This window comes from Labrus mixtus, chromosome 8 (assembly GCF_963584025.1).
Source record: "Labrus mixtus chromosome 8, fLabMix1.1, whole genome shotgun sequence".
NCBI classification, from domain to species: Eukaryota; Metazoa; Chordata; class Actinopteri; order Labriformes; family Labridae; genus Labrus; species Labrus mixtus.
Genome location: NC_083619.1, coordinates 10,986,740 through 11,010,356, shown reverse-complemented (window position 1 = coordinate 11,010,356; position 23,617 = coordinate 10,986,740). Strand labels below are relative to the sequence as shown.

Here is a 23,617-nt window from a genome sequence, read left to right as displayed (position 1 = left end):
CAAGGTGTTAATTGCCCAAGATACCTCCCAACATTCGGGGTTTAGTTACTTTTCAACTAATAGCATACATACTAAACTTGTCAAAACTTTACAATTGCACTGTTTGCACAGTCATTTGTAGGCAGTTCATTATCCTACCTTGTTAGAGGCCATGTCACTGACTGAGCGGTAGGTCTGGATAGTCTCCAACTGGTCCAGACACCAGTCCAGCTCCTCCATGGTCTCCATCGCCAGCTTCTGGTAGGACTCATCTGCCAACAGACACATGGACACGTAATCAGGCCCCAGAGGGTCCATGTCCATAGACGAGCCCCCCGACACTATGTGTGGAGGTCCGAGGGTCCCGGAGTGGCTTGATCTCACGGAGGACTGGCCCGCAGAACATCCAGGAGACGTGGAGGAAGAGGGGGAAGTGTGTACACAGAGCTCCTTCATCACGTTATGCTCCAACACCTCAGAAAAGTTCAGGGAAGACGAACTCTCGGTAAACACAAAGTCTAGCCTCAGTTTGTCTGAGTCTTGCTCTGTAGTCTCTTTCTCTCCAGACCCCCTCTTCCCCGTCGCTCTCGTGCACTTTTCAAACCCCCTCCCACTCTGTCTGCTTCCCCCTCCCCTCTCAGAACCTCTTTACTGAACGGGTGGTGTGCAAACCAGGCGGTCTGATGCCTCCTGCTGTTGATGTGTCTGTGACGCCCCCCCCCCCACCGCCCCCCAACATTTAAACTCATACCAATTATGTCTACATACAGGTACACAAACACACCACCTGAGAACTTATTTTTCCACTATCTTAATTATGTTTTTGACCCAAACAGAGGCAGCTCTACGAAACTTTAAACCTTTTGGCAGAAATGTGAAAGAGAAAAATCGACATGAACTTATTTGACGCACTCTGTCACTGCTGCAATGATTACCGCTACAACTCCCTCCACTTCCTTTCTGAAATGTGCAGACCACTTCAAGGCTTCACTCTGCTGAGCAGCAGCAGCTTACACCACAGCAGCATGATTCACAAACTGGCTCTCTCCTCTCTGAACCTCTCCGAGGGAGGAAAAAAATTATATGAAACACCAAACTCTGTGTTTGCACAAGCAACACGAGAGGCAAACTTTGACTCCCTGAATTGAGGGGGGGAGAGAGGGAGGCCAGGGTCTCTCTGTGTGCCAAAGAAACCAAAGCGCTTCCTCTTTGGCCCTGAACTCACAGAAAACATGGAGCGGAATTATTACTAAATGCTGGAGTGAAAACATAGCTGTCGTTTGATGAAATAGCTAGTCATTAGCAGTTATTACTGCCAGGTGGTAGACACACGCGATTTAGAAGTAAAAAAAAAAATTTGGTTTATGAGAAATCCACTGAAACTATAAAACACGAGAAAACAAATTAAAAGCTTCTTTCTGATGTAGCAGGGAGAAGGTTGATTCAACACATTTCTGCCTAAAGGGAGGGAACGCTGAACGCATCTGGATCTCCCCACCTTCCTTTTTTGAAAAGACTGATCTCTTCTTCATAGGGCTTCACACATGGAAGAAATTTACCCCATATGCTTAGCACAACAGGACAGCCAGCGTGCTGCTCCCCAATTTACGTCAATATAGAGGATCAAAGCACTTCAAAGCGCAGTGATGGCGTACAGACTCTGAACCACCGCTGTTTGACAAAGAACTTCAATGAACTCTCAGATGGTATATATGCAGTCGAGGAAACATTTAAACATCGAAGGAACATGATGATAGCAACTCCTCTAGATCTAACAGAGAGTCAAGTTTCAATCCTTAAAGCTTAACTCTGCTTTTCAGAAATCAGGCCACTGACTCCTCAGGTTACACGAGCTCAACTGCTAGCATGAGCCTTATTCCTCAGCTCGGATAAATTTTCCTTTACTTCAGCTCCAGGTTGGAGGATTCAACAACCCTTGGCGGCAATATTCAGCTGGAAGCCAAGCTTCCTGGTCCAAACTATTCACAGGAACCACTGGCATCCAAGTCATGTAAAAGTCAGTGACACAGAGCAGAAAGTAAAGCATCAAAGCAGCTCATGCACAAGGCGTTGAGCTGTTGAAACTGGGTATACACCAACGTGCGGCCGTCTTGAGCCAAAGGAGCAGGAGACCATGCCAAGGAGGTGCGACCACATCCTGCCCCACTTTCATCCAATGAGTGCTTAAAGATACATTCTGCATTTCAGGAAACATCAAAGGCTTGGCTGGTCCACACCGCCTCCATGACTGTGATTCAGGTCAGATTGAAGCTGTCGTTTGATTAATTACACAGTCCAGCATCTGATGGCTGTAAAAACCCTCGGATGCAGAACAAAAGATTTTGGATTTTGGTGTCTGGCTTCAAACCACTTGTCTAGAGCAAGACCACTGAGGAGGAACTGCACATTTCAGCTGTTATTCATCAAAATGACAAAAGCTGGAAAGTAGGCTACCAGTCTTCTAAATAACTTAAGTCACAATCAAGTTTACGCACTTACTGATATTGATGATGACGATTATGATATTTGGGGTATTTGGTTTTGATGCTGGTTAGAACTCTCAAGATCAGGTGTCGATGTTGTGCTTTGCCTCTGTGTCCGATCAGACTTAAAGCTGATCGTTTGCACTTACAGACATTGCTTCCTCTCTTCTAGATCCTTGCTTGTGTTCTTCTTACTCTCTGATTTACGTCGCTTTGGATTAAAGTGTCTGCTAAATGAATTGTAGAAGTTTGAGTTAAAGTTTTACTTTAACAAAGTTATCCACTAACACACACACGCACACAGCAGAAGTACATAAAAAAGATGAATACATCATCGCTTTTTAGTTGATAATAAATACAGGGCTAAATGGACCGACACATTTCACAATATCACCAGTCAAAGGTGGCATGACGCACATTCAAACTGAAAAACCTGCTCCGAGACAGAGTGTGAGGTACTTTTCCAGCCTCTCGTTTTCAATGGAAGTTTTTTCTCGCTCGTTGAGTCCTAATGCTTTGGCCATATGCTGGAGGCTGCAGAGAGGACAACAGACCTCAGTGTGCAGACAGACCCTGTCTGCCTCCCCCCTCTCCTCCATTTCCCTCCAACTCTCTCCCCTATAGAGCCACAAACCGGCCCTCTGTGGGAGTCATCATCTGCACCAAAACCAGGGCTGGACTCAACCCCATTCACCCCCTCTGTCCCCCACAATCCCATCCTACCCCACCCCCAATCTCCATTCCCACCTGAGAAACCTTCAGCTCACATCCACCTCACACTGCCACTCTCTGTGTTCTCAACCTACCCCCCAAAAATCGGTTCCCCCCTCTGTGTGGATGAATATAAGTGTCCAGAACTGGACTTCCTCCCTATTACAACATCAACTGATAGGCCATAGCAAGTGAGGAAAGACAAATCTAAACCTTTTGCTGTGTTACAAATAAAAGCAAAAATGTAACACCAAAAGAGTCATCATAAAAAAACTTGAGAAAATATTCCTTTATAAAAGTAGTCCTGTATGCAGACTTCATAAATATAATAACTTTGAGAACATAGGTGAGATCTGAAAGTAGCTCTTCCATGATACGTTGTAACTTTAAACAGTTCTTACTCACAGATCTCACATACGATGCTGGGTACTTCAGTTCATAACATTCATAACAATTAGCATTACATTTCAGGTTCTTTACGTAAAATGATAACAATGCAGAAACCCTACAGACTAAAAAATGCTCCAAAAGTGGCTCAATCTTCATTATCCAAAGCGATGTACATCAGAGAGTAAGTACAACACTAATCCATTCATACACCGCCACCGAAGCAGCGGGAGCAATGCGGGGTTAAGTGTCTTGCCCAAGGACACATCAGACATGTTGCTCAGCTGGGGATGGAACCCTCGACCTTCTGGCTGGAGGAGACGACTCTACCAACTGAGCCACAGCCGCCTTTTAGAGAATTTGTTTTGTTTGAATATCAGAAAACTACCAGATTCTTCTGCTCTACACCTGATGCTTGCTTTCCTTTCAGCAATGTAATAAATAAAACAACTCTGGTCAGGAAGCACAAAAAATTAAATCTAATTTTGAGAAAAAATAAGAAAAAAAAGGAGCCCACTCAGGACTTGATAGCTCTGATAACTTGGCTATCCCTGACCACAAGGCTTGTAAAATGCAGTTAAAGTAGGCCTGACTCTTCTTAAATACAAAATATCTTTGTGCCAGGATATTCACAGAGTTTTGTGTGTAAGCAGCTTTACAGGCTTAACGTACGGTTGAGGTTTTAATGTAGTAGGAGTTTTACTGTGAGGCATTCTTAACACAGTGACTAATGTATCTTCAGTCTTCTTTATTCAGGGAATAATGGGGCCAGTTTAGACAGAGGGTCAATAGAGAAGACTTGAGTCATCAGTCAGTCAAAGTGTAAACAGCCTTGAGCTATCTGCATGTACGCAAACACACATTCCTCATCTCGAGATCAGCAGATCATGAAGGAGAGAAAAAACAGTCAGTGGTGTTTGTTTCACTTTGTTCCCCACGTGGAGCTGAGACAGACAATGAATCACCCATGTATCACCCCCAATGTACGTCAATCTACTTACATGATGAAAGAGGGGAAATGTGTTGACATTAAGAAGAGCGGAGGAGAGAGGCACTATCATTCTTAAAGTAATGGTCTGATCAGAGAGCAGCACAGAGAGGTTTTCTATACCTGTGAACACACACCTGGTTTGAAAGTAACCTGTTACTTCTTCAATGATTGATGAGCAACTTGGCAACAGAAAATGTCTCTATTTGCTTTATAAACAACAAAACAAATGTTGCTCTATCAATATCAACTTTTGCATATCGTTACTGCTCTAAATATAGAACGTTTGTGTAGCTACAGCATCATCTTAAAGTGTTATTTGCCATTATGTGGAATTTCCAAATACATATTATCATTGTCATTATCAGAAGACTCAGCTGAGTGGGAACGTGTAGACACATCCCTGTTAAATAAAGGATTTTTAAACAGCATCAGAGTGCCTCCGATTTTCAGTTTCTTCACTGTGAACCTCTGTGCAGTCTTTTCTCCATGTGACCTCTGTCGTTTATCCGTGAGGTGCACCTGATTTCCTCACATTATTGTTCTACTCTTTGACCTGGTGCAGCACTCGCCTCATTTTATTTTTCTACACATTATCTTTTTTTTATATTAAAGTCTTTCTCAGGGAGGTGATTGGCAAAGGACAAAAAAGCAGGACCCCCCCCCCTCACTAAACAGACACACAATAGAGACACATAAGAAAGTTTAAAAAAAGAAAGAAACACAACTTATGAAATCCTTAATTTCACAAATAGTGTGCCTCAAAGTTCAATCTCTTCAAAATATTTCTGTCTTCAGCAACAGCTTGTTGGTTATTGCCAATACATCGTTAAACTGTTTCCATTTACTGGCTGGCAACATCAGGTAAGGTGGGGTTTGCAGGTCTCCGGGAGGCCCCTCCTCTAAAATTAGAAGAACCAAACATTTCTTGTACTCCAAGGTAGAGGGAACCTCTTGCACTTGAGCCCCTCCACAAATGGAGGCCGGTGCTCTCAGAGAGGGACTTAATTTGCCTTAAGTGACTGTGTGCTTCAGTACTTTCTTTGTATCCAGTCTGAGAGAAGGAGTCCACTGAATTACATTTTGAGTTTCTCCTTTTTAAAATTATGTTTGGCTCTTTTTGCCACAGCCACTGTGACGAGGACTATACATGGGACACGCAACATAACTGCCATGCTATCGGCGCTCCCCACTGAAGTCTTTCTCCTGCACAGATTGATTTTCATGCACCAATTTGTGTATATACTGCACCCTCTTCTAATCATGATATGGTCTTGTGCCTTCTTTCCCTTTCAGTGTTCTTCTGGCAGCTTTTCACACCAATCATTAATGATACGGTCCATTTATCATTGCAGCATGAATGGAAATAAGTGCAACGGTTCTAGTTATACTTTGAAAATAAAAAAGGCGTTTTTTTTAATTATTACAACCAAGTTCTGGACCCCACTGACATCATTAACCCTTTCTGTTTATAACGATTAACAACGACATTAGTAGTTGCATATTTAAATTGAGACACTGCCCAACAATCCATCCATTCAAGCCGGGACGTGACAGCTGAAGTCTCTTTCTCTCTCTGATCACCTGCAGAGCCAGAGCATGCATCAGGTGCTACTCAAAACACGTGAGAGAAATACAGCGCTAGGGGAGATTATCTGTTCGTTTGTATAACTTAAATATGGATCTTTTAAAAGATATCCAAAATGGTCCGCAAATATACTTTGGCATGCTGCCTGGGTACAGTTTTGTTAAAGTCTTTTTTTAGGGGGGAACATACAGACTTCAGGATAAATCCCTGAAGAATCACATCCCTGCTTTAAGGAAGTGGTTCAACATTTTCATGTCACGACCCCCCCCAATAACAACAGCTTCGGTGTTCACAGGTGATGTTTGTCATGTGCGACCGCCCTCTTGTTGTGCGTGTGTGTCCCTCTGCCCCTGCCCCTGCATAAATTATAGGCAAGGTTTATTAATCCCATACTTTAATAAAATGATACAGTAATTATACAGTAGTCAGTGTAAAAATTCAGAACTTGTTGTGGTGCATTTACAGTAATGGTCCACCCTGAAACCATATTATGAGCCTTTGTCTTCTTTCACAAACACCTTTATACCTGATAATGTCTCTTCATAGTCTACAACTGCAGCCGACTCTCCACACATCAAAACAAAGGGCTTCAAGAGTTAACAAACAATCGCACACACACACACACACACACACACACCTCAGGGCCTGTTTGACAGCTCCCACACAATGAACCATGGAGCTGTGTTGGCACAGGCCAGCCTGAGGGATGGGCTGCAGCGAGGTTTATGACTGTGCTGACGTCAATGACATAATTCAAATACTTAACCAGGCTGCATGCTTCCAGCCCTGTGGATCCGCTCCTCTGCCTGCTAGCTTGGAAAACCTGAGATGGATTCCTGATGTGGAGCAGAGAGGAGCGGAGTGGGACTGGCCTGACTGAAAAATGACAAATAAAATTTGTTCAACTGTTTTCACCTTCCACTCTCCGCTAACACTTTATGCTTTGTCCTTACATCACGCTTCTTTAGTTCTTGTCTCACTTATTAATGCATTCACACTAGGGCTGGGCGATATGAATATCTCAATATTGTTTAGCTGAATGGCGATACTCGATATATATCGATAAGTCTTTTATTAACAGTGAAAACACATGAAAAATAAACTACCTGTTTGTGAATTCAAACAGTAATATTGTAAAATAAAATAGTTCCTTAAATTCAATAAAAGAGGGAGAGAGGAGGAGCAGGGTTAAAAGAGACAGACAGCCATCATCAGTGAGATGAGAAAAAGGTGAACTGGCAGCTGTTGAAAGATCAGAAAGAGTTATGCAATTGTTGAATTTGTTTTTGTCTTTTTTCTTTTATTATCATTTAATTCTTTCATAATGTAATACATAGGTCATAAAGTCATAACCTTTTTCTGCTTTCAACATTTCCTGTTAAAGTTACACACACTCGTAGTGCCTACGCACCTGTGAGGTCAAGATAAGTGTGCCATACATTGAAGCAAAACCACATAGCGTTTCTGTGTATATGCTCGGTTCACGGTCTTCGAGCTAAAACTACATATGAACTTAGTATCTCCTGGGTTATGAACTTGGTATGACCTGTGTATGTATCACGTTTCTGCTAACGTGCATTGTTGAGGTGTTACAGGATCTTGAAAAGAGACTGTTTGGCTATAAAAACCCTGTAGAAAACCTGATCGAGGTTCCTTTTTGCTTTGCTAAATGAATCCATGTCACTCTGACTTTTGAAATCCCATTTTGGGACTTAGTCTCTGAGCCAAGATCTTTTAAAACCTCAAGTATCTACACTCACAGGTTTAGACTTTGGTCTTTGAGTTTTTATATTTTTTACTTTTACTGTTTTGTATTTGCATTTGGAATATCATTTGAAATTTTTTAATACATTTTCAGAAACTTTTTGAAATCATTTTCTGACTGAAATCATTTACACCACAAAGACTGGAAGTCCCCCTTAAGGACCCCGTGTACCTCGGAAGGTAAGTTTTGAGCAGTCACACCACGGATTTTATATATATATATATATATATATATATATATATATTACACACTTCATACACAGCTAACATCATCACAGTTGATGTTCACAGTTATTCCCCCTCCGGGGGGGTAATCTAGAGTCCTATTCCAGGGGTTATCCTTGAATCTAATTATTCTAGAAATGAATGTTAGGCAGATAATCCTGCGGCTGTGATTATAACTTCCTCCAAAGGGTGTTAGAGGAGTAATTTTACATAGCTCCTTCCACTAGGAAAGAGTAGACTAGCAGGTTGGTAGGGAGTGAGCTCTCATTTAGTTCTAGGAAAGAGTAGTCTAGTTAACTAATGGGTGGTGAGCTTCCGTTAGCTATAGTAAAGTTATTCACCTCTTTTTGCATGTCCAGGACATGCTACACAGCTCTATAATGTTATTTTAATGCAACATAAACTATATGGATATATATGAACGATATTGTCTTACCCTATATCTTGTTTGAAAATACATCGATATATCTTAAAAACTCAATATATTTCCCAGCCCTAATTCACACAGATACTAAACTACAACACTCCTCCACTGATTTGAAAAAGCTGAACTGTTAGATTGCATCAACCTGGTAGATTACAGGTGATTAAACACGTCCTTTTTCTTGTGTATTCTGACAGACGTACCTGTTTGATATTAGTCATTATCTTCTTTGTTTACAGAAATAAATAAATTAAATGAGTAAGTCTTACTAAAGGGTCCCACGCCCTGTCCACTTTACGCACTAAGTCATGTGTGTGTTTAGTCTTAAGGCAAAGAATGTGTTTTCTTTTTGCACTGCAGGACTACCGACCAGCTGACGGGAATCCCCCACAGAAAGACACATATAACGAAAAAGACTTCTTAGGTAAAGCTTCTGTCAATAAATAAAACTAATTAGATTAGAGCTTACCGAAGATGATTAAACATTTTGTCCTAAAGTTTTTTCCCACATAAATCTCATTTAACAACAGCCAAACTCTATCAGATCGACTGAATAACAACTAATCCACTCAAGAAAATAAAAAGTACTTCTTTTGAATCCTGTGAATTCCTTGGGGATCTACTGTCCAGTATGAAGAGTGATATTAAAATGTTTTGAAGTTTACCTTCAGAGGCTATTTAGCTTAGCGTAGCTTAATATGGAGACTGGAAACCTGGGGAAAGATTTACCATTGCTGTGTCCAAAGATAATATATGGATATAAATGTATAAAATATGAATAATTACATCTGTCAGGAATCATTTCTTGTTCATGAGAAATACACACAAACAGATCAAAGGTTTTTTGTGCTAGAATACTTCTTCATTGGGAGGAGAGACTTCTCCATGTTGATATTAGTTACCTCGTAAGTCCATATACGAGACATATCTTTTGAAATCTTTTTGTTCATAATAAACATTAAAGATGTAAATGTATCAGTTCTTGACATCTGAGCCTCCACAGTCATTTGAGGATAATTTTTTAACCGAGTCAGGCTAGCTGTTTCACTTCCTTCTAAACTCGATGCTAACTAATCAAATCAGAGGTTTGCTGTAACCGATTTCACAGAGAAATATGATAAGATGTTCTTTTCTATTTAAGTCATAGCAAGGAAGTGAGGAGTTACTGAAAATATTTATTTTTGCTGTTCAATGTATATTGGTTTATGAAAAATGAACTGCATGTTTATTATCAGGGTTCACTTCACAAAATTACCCCTTAAATCTGTGTTACTATTACTGTGCACTTGCTTTATTTTGATAGGTAGGTCCACATAGAGAGCTGTTTAAAAGATAATTAAATACAAACCAAGGAGAACTGTAAAAAGTCTGCACATGCTTTCTTTTTCCTCATTCAGGGGTTGAATTTGATGTTCACAACTTTAGAAAGCAGGCTTCCAATCTGGGCAGCGCTGACTTCAAGTTCCTAAAGGCACTGTGTGCGCAATTAATTCCTCAATGGGAACACAGACTCCCAAGAACATCATGTTTTACATCCTCTTCTTCTAACCATCATCCCTGAAGTCTTCTCCATCTGCGACAATATTCAGCTCAAGCTAGTGATGAGCGTAACAGATTGATTAGCAGTCCTTGACGGTCACCGACGTCATCATCAGAACTGTTCCTCAAAAGCACCCTTTTTCATGCGTAAAATAGAACAAAGCCTATAATCTGACCGACGCAGGGAAGAGTGAGCCCTTTGTTGGCCACGGGGCTCATGGGACCCCATGTGATGGGGCATGAGATGGTTTGTGAAGCATAAATTCAGACTCACACGGGAAACACTTCCATCCCGTCACGTTACTGTAGTAAGATGGTTAACAGTGTAAACAGCCTGCAGTGACGCACGTGAGGCTGAGCTGATCTTTAATAATATACCCCCCCCCCAAAGGTTTTCTGATTATACCGCACTTTCACCCAGTCACTGTGGTCACGTTTCTGCCTTTCGTTTATTTGATCTATTCTGCCCTTTTTTCTGCCTCTCTCATATCGCATCTGATTAAAGGGCTTGAAAGCGCTGACGTCTCTCCGTGACCTTCGCTGTGTTTTTATTCTTTCCTATCTCACTCCATGAAACAATCTCTCACTCGGTGTCTCTGTGTAACCTCACCATCTTCCTACAGGAATTAACACTACTCTCACTCTACTTCTCATGAGTTTCACTTCATCCCATCTCATTCCCTCTTTAGACGTATTCAAAGTTTGATCTAGCCTCAAATCAGCCATCTAAGATGACTTCATGCACAGAAACAAGCAGGTACTTTTTCCAAAAAAAAAAAAAAAAAAAGGGATATTCCCTTACTGAAAACAGAGATGCAAAACAGGAAAAATCTGTTCTCCTTTTCCGCTCAGAGAGTTGACGAAAACGAGACAGAAAGCAGCAGCAAGGAGGAAATGAGGGCACCTTTCTTTGTGGTATTGTTAATTGTTGTTCTCTCCTCCTAAACAACTCGAACAATTACTGCTATGCAGTGGCAGGTGTTGTGATTGATCCTTATATGGTCAGGTTTCATGGATGACGTTAATATTTAATGTGGGTCACAACAAAGCGATGTCTAAGAAACATACGTGAACTGTGGTTCAAACAAATGAAAACAGAGTGAATCATATATTTGCTTTTTTATTCTCTAATGACGGGAGACATCAACAAGACGGTTTCACTCGTCAGAGTTTGCTCTGTGAAGGTCAAGGTTTGTGTGAAGTGTGGAGGAGGAGGAAGGAAAATAAGAGCCGAACAGTTGTCTTGTATTTTTTCCTGCTGCGGGACGCTTCTAGCAGCCCATCTGTGCTGATAGGAAGTAGAGAGCTGCTGTGAGCAGGCTGTGCTGACGTCAATCGGGGCTTGAAGAACCAGTGCAGCAGGAACTAATATCCCCACCTCCCTCCTCCTTTTCTTTCACCCGTCCTCTTCCTCCTTCACATCTTCCTTCATGTGAATCTTAAGCATTAAATTTCTTCTGTGGGCCTCAGCTTTTTTTCATACCTTCTGCACAGGCTTAACGTCAGTGCATGAATTTTTGTGTTGTTATCAGGTGATAGTTTCCTGTGTCAGTAAGTGGAGATTACAGCTTCTGTTTGCACGTGTGCAAACGCCCAAAAACAACAGTTTGTGCAGGACGTTAAAAGTTGATAACTGCAGCCATGGACATTTTCATGAGGAGTTACAGCTCTAACCAAAGAATATCTAAATGAATTAAGAAGTAGCACGGAGAAGACTGAACATAAAATGAGTGTGCACAATGCTGCAAAGGCACACCCGGGTTTATTAGCTGCCCACATATAAGACTGCATTATTAGCCTCTACGCCCTGTTTTTCATTGTTTATCAAGCCTTCTTCAAATTATACATGTTGTATGTTTGTAGAATTCACACAGTTAAATAGGCACTTTATTTGTCATTGTACTGTGTACTGCACAAAAACTGCATGCTTGAATCATTATCTTTCTTTTTTTGCATCTTTCAAATCTTTAGCCTTTGGACATAGTAGAAAATAGTCAAAAAGTACTGCAAAGCCTGTAGAAGTGTTTTGATGTATCATTTTCCTGCCTGATACAGATATAATACACACTACCCATTATTGTATACATAATGCTAATGACAAAAAAAAAAAAAGGTTTCCATCATTTAAAAGATTGGCCAAACACTGATCACTGCACATTTTAGTGACGTGTAGAAAGTGCTCGCGTTGTGATTCAGATTGAGCAGCAGTCATTGCTACAACAGCAAAAACACAAAACAGGGGTTTCCTTGGGGTCCTTAAAAATTATGAGATGTCAGATTTACTACCTTGGCTATCATTTGTCCCGTTAATGTTTTAGCTGCTCTGCTTTTTGGCATCTGTTACTTAAAAGCATGTATTTATTTATGTATTTGTTTGTTTATTCTGATTGAATTGTTCTCTTAACATCATTGAATGATGAGGACATACCCTTAAGTCTCTGAAGTTTTAATACATATTGAATAAAATAAAAACTTGTGATGTGGATTAGTTACCTGAAGCCAGTCTTTTGTTGCTCTTACACAGTAGTTACTCATTGCATTAATTCATATATATTTTCATGTATCTGCATAGGCTGCTGTTTTGGCTAATAAATGCATTGACTGGTGTAATGTAGTTCAGGCTGTATTAGATACCGTATATGTTATTTCATTTTTTTTATTAGTGTCTGACCCCTTTTACAGTTTCTAACACTCATTATTATCGCATTATCATTCATTAAACTCCTCTCTTTGTATCCTGCATTGATTGTAATTTAGGACTCACCTGACAGACAGACTTTGGTGGCAGAAGGCTGATTAGCAGCAGGAGACCTCCTGCAACCAGAGAGAAAGAGTCGTTAAATATTAAAATCAGGAGCCTTCATGTGTCACAAATGCCTGTATTGTGATATTTTTTCAGCAGCAGTCATTGTTGCCACAGCGAAAAAAAAAAAAAGGGACTTCCTCATGTCACATGTTACCCCTACCTCTAAGATCATAATGACTCTGTGACCTTAAACATGTTTCAGCTGCAGCCAATGACCCAGACCAGTTGTCAGAGTTAGCCCTCTACTCGTGCCCTCAAATATAAAATAAAATGTCGCTGTGTCCCTTCTACAATGTCAATGCTGCAACTGCCTAAGCATCAAAACACTTGTGATATCTGGTTTACTGATAGAGGCCACTTTACTCAAATGTTTTCGGTGCACTGGCGCCCCCAAGTGACACATATTTGCATCTTGAATTGTAGCATCTTAAATAAAAACTTCCTCCTTCAGCTTTCATCCACATCAAGACTTCATCTCAAAAATCAAGTATGTACTTTTCTGACAAGGACAAAAAGTCATCCATTAAGGGAACCTTCACAGCACATCTGAAGACATTCTTCAGCATTTAAATACGGTCACATAACACAAGCAGACACTTTCATAAAATGACGAGATGACTTACTTATTGGATACACACTGCACATTTGTCAGGGTGGTGAAGTTGTTTCTGACAGTCCGCAGGCTGGCCAGAACCTAACACAAAAAAATGAAGAAAGTGACAAAGGTGTGAAATATGCAGAATATGTACTTTAAAAAAAGAGAGTAAAATATGCAAAGATTACAATTCTACTCTTGAATATACATAATATTCAGTGATGCACTGTATAAACATATGGTGGCTGCTATGACTATGATGACTGCTATGACTATGATGACTGCTATGACTATGATGACTCTGAAAAAGTCAAAAGTGTTTTGAATTTTAATTTTAAAGTTCACATGCATCTGCAGCTAATAATGCAGAAAGATTGATTAGTTATTGTTTTGTTAATTTGCTGTGATGATCAATGCCGTCTTTGAAGGTGAATCTTTGTACTAAATGGTGCAGCTCATTACTCTCCATCCTATCAAAATCAGTAACAAAATCTTCAGTAACACTTTTACAAAAGTGGAATCTACAGATTCACCTTTTCACGCTTTAAGTGGAAAGAGTGCATGTCATGTAGAGCACCACATGCAGTAGTATAAACTTCCTTTAAAGATTCAAAGACAGAAAACGTCCTCATCTGTCGTCATGATTGTTTGGAGCTCATTGCTTTAATTAGAGAGCAGAACTCGACAGAGCAATAGTCGAGCACAGCTTCAATTGGAAATGATGCATTTGGAGAACAACCAACGCAATGCCCACCAGATGGCAGAAAGGTTCATCATGACTTGAATAAAAGAGTTACTTTTTAGATGTGAAGCACCTCTTACATCAACAAAGACTTTAGAGAAACTTGTGTACATAAAAAAATACAACTTATACAAAACATAAGGCAACGTTCTTAGTAGCAGATTTTATTGACTTGTAATTCTTACCTGAGCATATGGAGTCACAATCAAGTCCTCTCCATGCCTGAAATGGGAAGTCAAAAGGGAGAGATGAAGAAATCCATACATCGTTAAAGTGTTCTTGATAAAGCAGCAGTCACTCTCTGATTCTTTTATTAACTCACAGTTCTCCTACAATCGAGGAGTTTCGAGACAAAGACTTAGGTGACAGGTCGTAGTCGCTGTCAGAGCGGTACAGGAAGGACTCCCGCCGCTGGCCATGACCCGCCTGGTTTGGATGCAGGACCAGACCTGAACCTGGGGACGCCTGTGGGTCTGAAGGACTGCAGCACAATGACGGACCATTCTCCACCTCAAAGCTAAGAGACAAGAGAGATGAACGACAGAACAGTTAGATGAAAGAGGAGATGAACCCCTGCAGCTTTATTTAAAGAAAAGGTACAGAAGGTATGTGAAAGCTTCTTGTTTATTCATTGGACTGAGACGACTGTCCACCGAGTCGCACAAGTTGAATCAGACAGGTCATCGAGGGAATATAAACCTGACAATCTGTCTGCAGGATATGCTATCTCAATACACATCATATCACATTTTTTTCAAGCTGTAATAACAGAAATAAATTAGTTTTATAATACTGTCTCTTCTGTCCTTTGATGACACTCAGTTCCTCAGATTTCAAAGCAGCTATAAGGAGTTATATTCTCTAGGTCTAAAAAAAAACTAAAATAAAAGAGCAGGAGTCACATGAGAACAGAGTTTCACATTAAGCTTTAAAAATCTAAAATTGAAGTGTTTAAAAGGTTTGGCATCATTTGATATCAGAGCGACATTTTCCATCTGTTTGCAGCATAGACGCTAAAAGCTGCTTCCCCCTGTTATGTTCTGACTGCCTGCTGAAGATCTGAGAGATCTACTGGGTTTATTTTCTTTGAGCAGATCAGTGATGTGTTTTAGTCAGAGATTATCAAGTGATTACAAACGAGTAGCAGCACTTTAAAATCTATAATTAAGAAACTGGAAGGCAGTATAACGCCTTAAGAAGAGGAGTTACATCCTCAGTACTCTTGGTACTTTGAAAAAAAAAGGTTGGCAGTAGTGTTCTGATTGAGCTCAAGTCGTTTGCTGATGTATTTTTTGGGACAACCGAATAAGAATATTGAAGTAAAACATGCTGGAAAATAAATACTATAAGACGTTTTGGGCATGAGTCTTCTTAAAACCCCTGAGATCTATCAATATGTCCTGAATCATATCAATCAATCTTAACAGACTATCAAATCATCATCATGTACTTTCAATAATCTTCCACTAAATACTGCCTTGAGCAACATTGCCACAAATCCCATTCAGGAAAAGAGATGGTTGCATAACCCATTAAACCATTATACACCCATCAATCCATCAATGGCCTAAAATCTAAACTACGGTGCTCATTAAATTAGTGTGTTGCTGGTCAGAGAGGGGAAGGGCTTTTTGATTGTAATTTGCTGCTCTGGTCTGTGTCTCACTGAAATACTGACTGTGACAGCTCCGCTCATTAACTTCTGCTCAGCAGACGCATATGACCATGACCAAGTTTTTTTATTGAATACAGGAGGATCTGTTGAATCTTTGTTGTTCTGCATCTAATTGTTAGGATGGGATATTGTTGTTTGGATAAGATAAGTGCTGAAGAGACGGCATCTCCTCTTCATTTTGTGAGAGGAGACTGTTTGATTCATCAACCCTGACAGATAAACCACATTATAACTCAACTATAAACATAAAACCATGTAATGAAAAAAAAAAATCTTAATACTTGGCTAGTTTGCCTCTGGCTCTTTAGAGGAAAAAATACACAAACTGCCCAAAATAAAACATCCAATTATAGGAAAGAAAAACTGTCAAGAAATGGTCCAAGCAAAATCTAAAGAAGAAACAGCAGATTGGATAAAAAAAACACAAAAAAATGTCTCACTTCAAAATAAAGGAAAAAAAAACAAAAAACTTTTACATGAAGATCTTTTGAATGTAAATTTGTCGAATGCCTTATTTGATCTGCTGTATTTCATCGTTTTGATGGCTTACTGTTGTTAAACAGTTAGTTTTTTCGCCCTTTCTTTTAAAACTTAAACCGTGTGAGCTATAATATTTTGTTCTTTAAAGCACGTTAACGTTTTATTTTGAAAAATGCTTTACCAAAAAAAATAAAAAATAAATCATCATTATGATAATTCAGACATATTTAATGCCATCATAATCAAAATAGCCACAGTTCCTCTACCCAGCATGTTTGCTGAGGCCACAGTGAATCCACCACAGATGTGTGGACGGATGTAATCTGTTTGCAACAACTGAGCGTGTGCAGGAGGAGAGGATGGGCTGTTGGGTAACCAGATGATCGGGTCAGATGGAGCCGGGTTTAAGGGTCAAAACCCAAAAAGTCAAAGCCCTGCAGGGGCAACAGATGCCACAAAAAAATGAATCAAACTAAAAACCAGTCAGACTCCAACTGTGTGCATATTTTAGTTTAATTCATGTTTAATTGACATTACAACTCAGCTGATAATTTTGGTTTAAGGACAGTAAAAGTGTCCACAATAGAAATAAAAGTCACATTTTGTTTCTTTCCCAAACACTTAACCAGCTCTCCACAATCACGTAATATCTGGACTGTCCTGACAGTCATTCCACTCTTTACTCCACTTTCACCCCCCGCCTCTGTAATTTCTCTAACATGTGGGATTAACCACACATATTTATCCCCCCTAGACACTCTCAGCTCCACACCTCTGCCAGAAGAGCTCAGATTAATGTGAAATGTTCTGACTGATTACACACATGAAGAACGTCATCAGCGTAGCACTCTGCGTCATCCAAATCCCAACTTCACAACATTACCAGCATGCTTTACCTAGAATCTAATCTCTTAATCTGATGCAGGCAGGATACCGCTGGAAGTCATCACAGCAGCATTTCTGTAGATCCTAATGTTCAGGCAGTTACGCTGGATAACAATTTTCAGAATAAAATTCCCTTTTATTTCTCTCTTTAGAAAATAATCATGATTATGATAAATTCAACCATGATGTAATTCATTTATAAATTCTAGATATAGTTAAGGAAAAAACAATGCTGCAGGTCTTGAAATAGTGAAAAAGACTGTCCAGTAACATCTTAGCTGAAGAAATTTATTTTTCTGAATTTACCAAAATAAAGTGGCAAAGATTCACCTGGGAGCTGAGAGGTGTTCTCTGTTCACAACATCGTCGCTGAAGTCAAAGTGCCCCGCTCTGCACCTTGGGGACCTCCGGAGCATTCTTCTCTTCCTTTTCACCTCCTCATCAGGCACCAAAAGCTGCAGATATTTAGACCTCTCACCCACAAACACACACTGACGGACCCTCTTTCAGTCCAGGAACAGACCACGTGCTGGAATACTGTCCGCTTGATAGAAAAACCAGGCAGCTCTGGACTGCTGCAGGACTTGCTCTGTTTATCTGACCGCCTGTCCCTTTTTCCTGCTGATATTAAGCCACTGAAGATTAATCCGTCCGTTTACCATCCGGCCCCGCCCTGCACTCCACAACCTGCGAGGTCCTATTAATGTGTATGCACTAAAGTTTACAGAGCAAAGACCGATCATTATTTTCCATTTCTCAAACTCTCAATAACGTGCATTTAATGTAATATTCAAATGAACCAGGAGTAGTGCTTTGCTAAGCCCCTTTTATCCTAAATGAAGCATCCAGGCCATATACATATCTAGTTAAAAGTCACAATCACTGCATCACTTTCAGATAAAAACTGAACCTTCCTTTAATTGTCAAAGAGAAGGTTTTATTATGCATTGGAAAAAATATTTTTTTTTTTTAAAAAGGCAGAAGAAATTTTTATTTTTATTTTTGTATTCCCTGTAACCCAAACTTAATCATGTTCGAAAGTACCTTCAGGTAACAGATGTATTTTGTAAATGGTCAAATAAATCGAAGATGATAAGTTGATGTGATCATGAATTAAAATATGTTAATTAACTCAGGAGAAAGCAGTGAGATCTCAGTTCACTTCTGCTGTAAAATAAGTATCTCTGCTCGTATACAAGCTAATGAAGTCAGAGGACGAACAGGTAGTGACAGAGGGTTGAATGTATTTTGTTTATGTGTTAAAATTATTCTGTTGTGAACTGTCTGACTATTCAAGAAATGCTGTTTTAGGTTAAACTGGCCTATAAACATCTTGTTATTCTAGAGGGGTTTTGCGTGACCTTTGATCTCTACGAGGATGACTCTGCATGGACATCTGCTCTTCTTCTGTTTAGGTTGATTGTGTTAAACTGCTTATCTCCTACAACAGAGCATGTCAATATTGTTCCTTCCTCCTTGACATGTATGAAAGGAGTCTTCAGTGTCTCTCTCATTTGACTCACTCACAGTCTCACTCTCTCTGCAGACTGATCACCATGATACACTCTGTGCAGTCACTCCTTCTTGCAACTTCTTGCAAGAATAAAACCTCACAAAGACGATTGGGTCTTGGTCTTTGTACATATTCTCACGTCACTGAAATATTTCCATAACAGTGTAAAAGTGTTTGACACAAGGATCACAAGTAATATCATAGTTCAAACTGATCACTAAAAGAATCAGTGATGCCATAATTCGATTGTTTAAGGTTGAAAAGCCTGCATTAAGCGTTACTTAAGAACCTACAGAAGGTAAATGGTCTTTCACATGAAACTCCTGAAAATGTCCCGTACAGTGTCTGGATGAGCTGTATGTGTGGACGCAAATGGACGGATTTTACCCAAGAATCTGCTCAAGAAGTTGGGGTGAGCCTGTGTGTGAATACAGTAGGAAATATTCAGGAAAGGCGAGGGGAAGGGTTAATAACGTTTATATCAGACAGTGGCTGACAACCACTTCAATATTTGTGTGATCTTTATGAAACTGCTTCATACTATTTTCTTTTGTTAGCAAGTTCTCTGACAAGCAGGAAATAGCTCTTTCATATTTTTAGGACTTCTATCCTCAAGAAATGACCTAAAATAGCATTCATGTCTTTGTTCTGTCAGAAAGCAGTATATTATAAACACAATCTCCTGTTTATTTAATACCATGACAGTGTTTTGATATTAAACATCCACATCGTTTTGTTAAGTTAGTATTCGAGGTAACTAAGCAGGCTAAAAGCAGTATGACGCAGGGACATCTGAGAGAGAGTGACATGAACCAGAGCCTCCTGTTATCATCCGAGTGCAAACACAGAGAGAAAAAAGGAACAGGCTGGCCATTCTTAAACTAGACCACTGCTGCTGCAATATAGATCAACCAACGTTATTCAAACATCGACTGCAACTTCAAGTAACACTTTATAATGACATGGACATGGTGTTACCCAACTTCAAAGCAATAACAGTAACTTCACTGTAACATCACAAGCATTGACGATGAACTGGAAAGATATTGATCTTCATCAGTATAATGCATCTCAGAGAAAAATAGTTAATCCTCTGCTTTGCTCAGTTTGTTAAAATAACAGAGGGATTTCATGACCGAATAATGTCATTGTCTCATCTTGCACACTTAACCAGATATAACTTCTAAAAGTTACAACAAATCCCAAAAGGCTGCTGAAAAGAAAAAAACCAAGTCAGACCTATTGAATGTAAACCTCGATAAACGTGTCATCGCCTTCAAACCATTCACACAATCAGATGAAACCCAAGCTAGCTGCAAGCTAGCTGCTGTTAACTCTGTGGTGAACTAAAAAGGTTTGTTTTAGTGACACATCGTCTCTCCTGAATTGAAAATAATTCAGATACTGGGTAAAACGTGCAGAACAGCTAAACTAATAAGCAAGCTTCAATGTTTGTTTATCACACTTCTTATCGTCATGGCGAAATATTGAATCTCACATTGCAAAATGTCTTATGTGCAGGCCTATTGTAATTAGTAAAAATGAGAAGGTATTATCCATGGAGCCGTAAGTTCTTATTGTCATTGTCTGTCTCTAGTTTTTTCATATACCAATTAATCTGTTTGATAAATGGATTTTAGCTCAGCAAGTTTGAATTATCTTATTAGCACAAATGTGCTTTAGTTGTAAAAGGACACAGTAAGTAATAGAGGTAATAAATACAAATGAAAAGGTTGAAAAGACAGATCTGTTGTTCTTTCTCACAAAATGATTCTCAACAGGTGTTTGAGCTTTTCAGCTACCTGCTCTCTCCACCAGCTCTCATAGATCTCCTGCAAGTCTGACAAAAGAAAAGTGACGGCTCTTACCTAGCTTTGTTCTTCTACACTTCAATCACACCACCATTTTTTCTTTCTGCTTTATGTTGATGAAGAAGGAAAAGTCATAGATGCTCAAAAGAAATCACCCCGCCCACGCCCAAAAGAAAATAACACTGAAACAATATCTGATGCTTTGAAACAAATATTCAGCCAGAAGAATGACTATAAGATTATGATTCATTACCCCACTTGAAATGTGCTCTACAACCCCTCTCCCACAATATTCTTTACGCAAATAAAATCTGAAACGTCATCAAGCTGAATGGCTATCAGTGGCAGCCAAATAATCAACAGTATACAAAGTTGTGGTATACAACACATGGGTCAAACATGTCCAAGCTCATTGCCCTCTTGTTTTTTTTTTTTTAAAGCAGAGGAGCAGAGTGAGAGTTTCATGGAGATAAAAGAAAGAAAGAGTCAATTGATAAAACAGGTCTGATAAGAGCCTGTAATCATCAATAGTTAGGTGAGGTGAGTCTCTAGGGTTCAAAGAAAACTACCATTCAATAAAGTAAAGTGGCAGCCATGATGAAAGTCTCTTTTATAGTTTGATTTAATGCTACTGTGCAACAGCAGCCCACTGTGTTCAGCCTCAGAGGTAGACACAACAAAGGAGGGTTTTCAACTGCACGACTGCAGAATTATTGTTAGTACCATCTGTTCTTCTCCGGGCACAGGGTTAGGAAACTAAAACTATGAAGCAAACAAAAGAACAGCTTTTGGATCACACATACACCGAGACAAAACAAAAATCTAAATGTCACTGCAATCTTTTCATGCTAATGTGCAAATCAAATGTCAAAAGAGGACGGTACAAAAACCCTGAGGCTGTTTTCAACACGTATAAGGTTAAGTTAAAGTGACAGACAAAGTCCTGCACTGCAACATCCCCAAACAATTCCCATTAGGAGAAACAGGCTACAAATTCACAACCATGCAGAATTGAAAACACATGGAAAAGTCCAAAATAGCCTCGTCTCCCATTCTCTGTCAAACATAGATACCAAGGCTTCTCCAATTGTAATATTTGGATTTGCAGCATTTTCCTTTTCCTCGTCTTTTCTAGGTTTATGTGTTTGAATATTATATTAGGTAATAGCTTTCTGCGGCAAATCTTTCCATTTGCAGCCTGTTCAAATGGAAAATTCTTCAAATGAATGTATCTAATACTCGGATCTAAAAAAAATAAAAACTTAAGCAGGCTTGTCAATCCACCAAATTGACCAACTCTGCATCACTGTCATGATTGTTTTTTGGGGTTTTTTTTTACCTGTCAGGGTCGGCGTTTGTGATGTCTATGCGGGGCAATGATCCGATAGGCAGACTTGTTGGTCTGGTCCGGGTCACTGGATCTTCCTCAGGTGTTAGGGACCTACCCCTGTAACTCTCCTTTTCAGCCTGTCGCCATGACAATGGAGGCAGCTGCAGGTTTCCAGAAAATCGCCTGTGGACTTTGAACAGCTCGACCCCGAGCGTGCTGCCTGAGTAAAGCTGTCCCGCAGGAGTCTCCTTATTCTCCTGAGGAAACAAACAGTGACAATGCTTTTAATATTGGCTGTAGATCGGCTTAGTGGTGGAAAAAACATGAAGAAAACCCAGGTGATAATTAATCCAATAATGAAGGAAAAGCCCCACAGAAGTTTATCTGTTGGAGGAGGACACCGTTATCAAATGTAGCTTTACAAAACAAAAACAATTTTTGATATCAAATATCGATGCAAAAAATCTCTAATTCACACTTACTTTTCATTAACATGTGCATTGATTCACTTGTTTTGATTAAAATGATACAAAGCATTTGGCATTACTCAAACTACTTTCTGATATACAGCTGTGTCTGTGATATAATGTTTTTATTTGACAATCACAGAGGCACATGGGGGGGGGGGCTCATTTGATCAAATGTTACTGAAAATGTAACACCTCTCTGCACTTTCAGGCCAAATAAACTAAAAATTATAATCAATTATATAAATAAAATTCCTTCATCTTTCGGAGAAATCACCAGACATAGCTACAGTACAAAAAAATATTTTTCCAACAGGGCTTCATTTGACTTCAATAATTTCTGACATGCTATTGTTTAATAGGCTAACAGAAATGACTTCTGTTGCCCTTTGACATGTTTCAAACACTAATAAACACACGTGGTTCCTCGTCTACCTACATGTGCAAACACGCAGTCACAAACAAACTCACATGCGCGCACACACACACACACAAACACACAGTCAGAGGGCGAGATCACAGCCTTAAGCCAGTCACTTAGTATTTTAAAACTAATAGGTTAAATCAACATAAAGATTGTTATTCAAGAAGTTATTTACTGGAAAAAAAAGATTAATCAATCATGCTTTATTTTTTATTTAGCACCTTGCTCACAATGTCCTCATTTTGAATCTTGGACTACAAACAGACTGCACAGATCTGTGGTTTAACAAAGTGACGGACAGTGTACGAATGTTTCAAGCTTCAATACACAGAGAAAATAAACTGTGTGATCGAAGTCTATTGCAGTCATCCACCAGACGCGCCAATTGACATTTTTATTAGCCTTTGCTGAATATAAATTGTGTTAAGTATGTCTGGTTGAGTGTGAAGGCTCCAGCAGGGTGTTTGTCTGTGATGAAGGGTTATAAACAAGTCCAGGCACCGAGGAAATAGAGGCGGGCTGCCAGAGCTCAATCTGCATACATCAATGTCCACTTTCTGTTCGCCGCATGCAAGTGTAAATGAAACGCTCAGACAGGCTTCAAATAAATGAGCGAGAGAGAGAGAGAGAGAGAGGACAAATCAATGAATTCCTAGAATGTTGGTTCAGTAAACAGGACAACATTTGTGTACTCGGAGTACGAGGTAGAGGGGGGAAAAACAGAGAGGACGAGTGTGAACCAACCGCAAGTGAAAGAGTGTGTAGGACGAGAAGCCACAGTTTAACCTATGCAATCAAACA

The 23,617-nt window shown here is 39.7% G+C and overlaps 1 protein-coding gene across 2 annotated transcripts in view; it reads right to left on the bottom strand.

The window, feature by feature from the left end:
• LOC132978902 (cAMP-specific 3',5'-cyclic phosphodiesterase 4B-like) overlaps positions 1-23,617 on the bottom strand; it is a 54,867-nt gene that overhangs the window by 13,761 nt on the left and 17,489 nt on the right. The window contains exons 4-9 of one of the 2 annotated variants that reach the window (XM_061044253.1): positions 21,935-22,182; positions 14,554-14,748; positions 14,417-14,453; positions 13,518-13,588; positions 12,853-12,902; positions 139-251 (exon numbers count right to left, since the gene is read on the bottom strand). In XM_061044253.1, the coding sequence (XP_060900236.1) occupies positions 139-251; positions 12,853-12,902; positions 13,518-13,588; positions 14,417-14,453; positions 14,554-14,748; positions 21,935-22,182 (714 nt within the window). Of the gene's footprint in view, positions 1-138; positions 252-12,852; positions 12,903-13,517; positions 13,589-14,416; positions 14,454-14,553; positions 14,749-17,601; positions 17,750-21,934; positions 22,183-23,617 lie in introns of those variants that run through there. The other variant, XM_061044254.1, reaches the window with a different exon arrangement.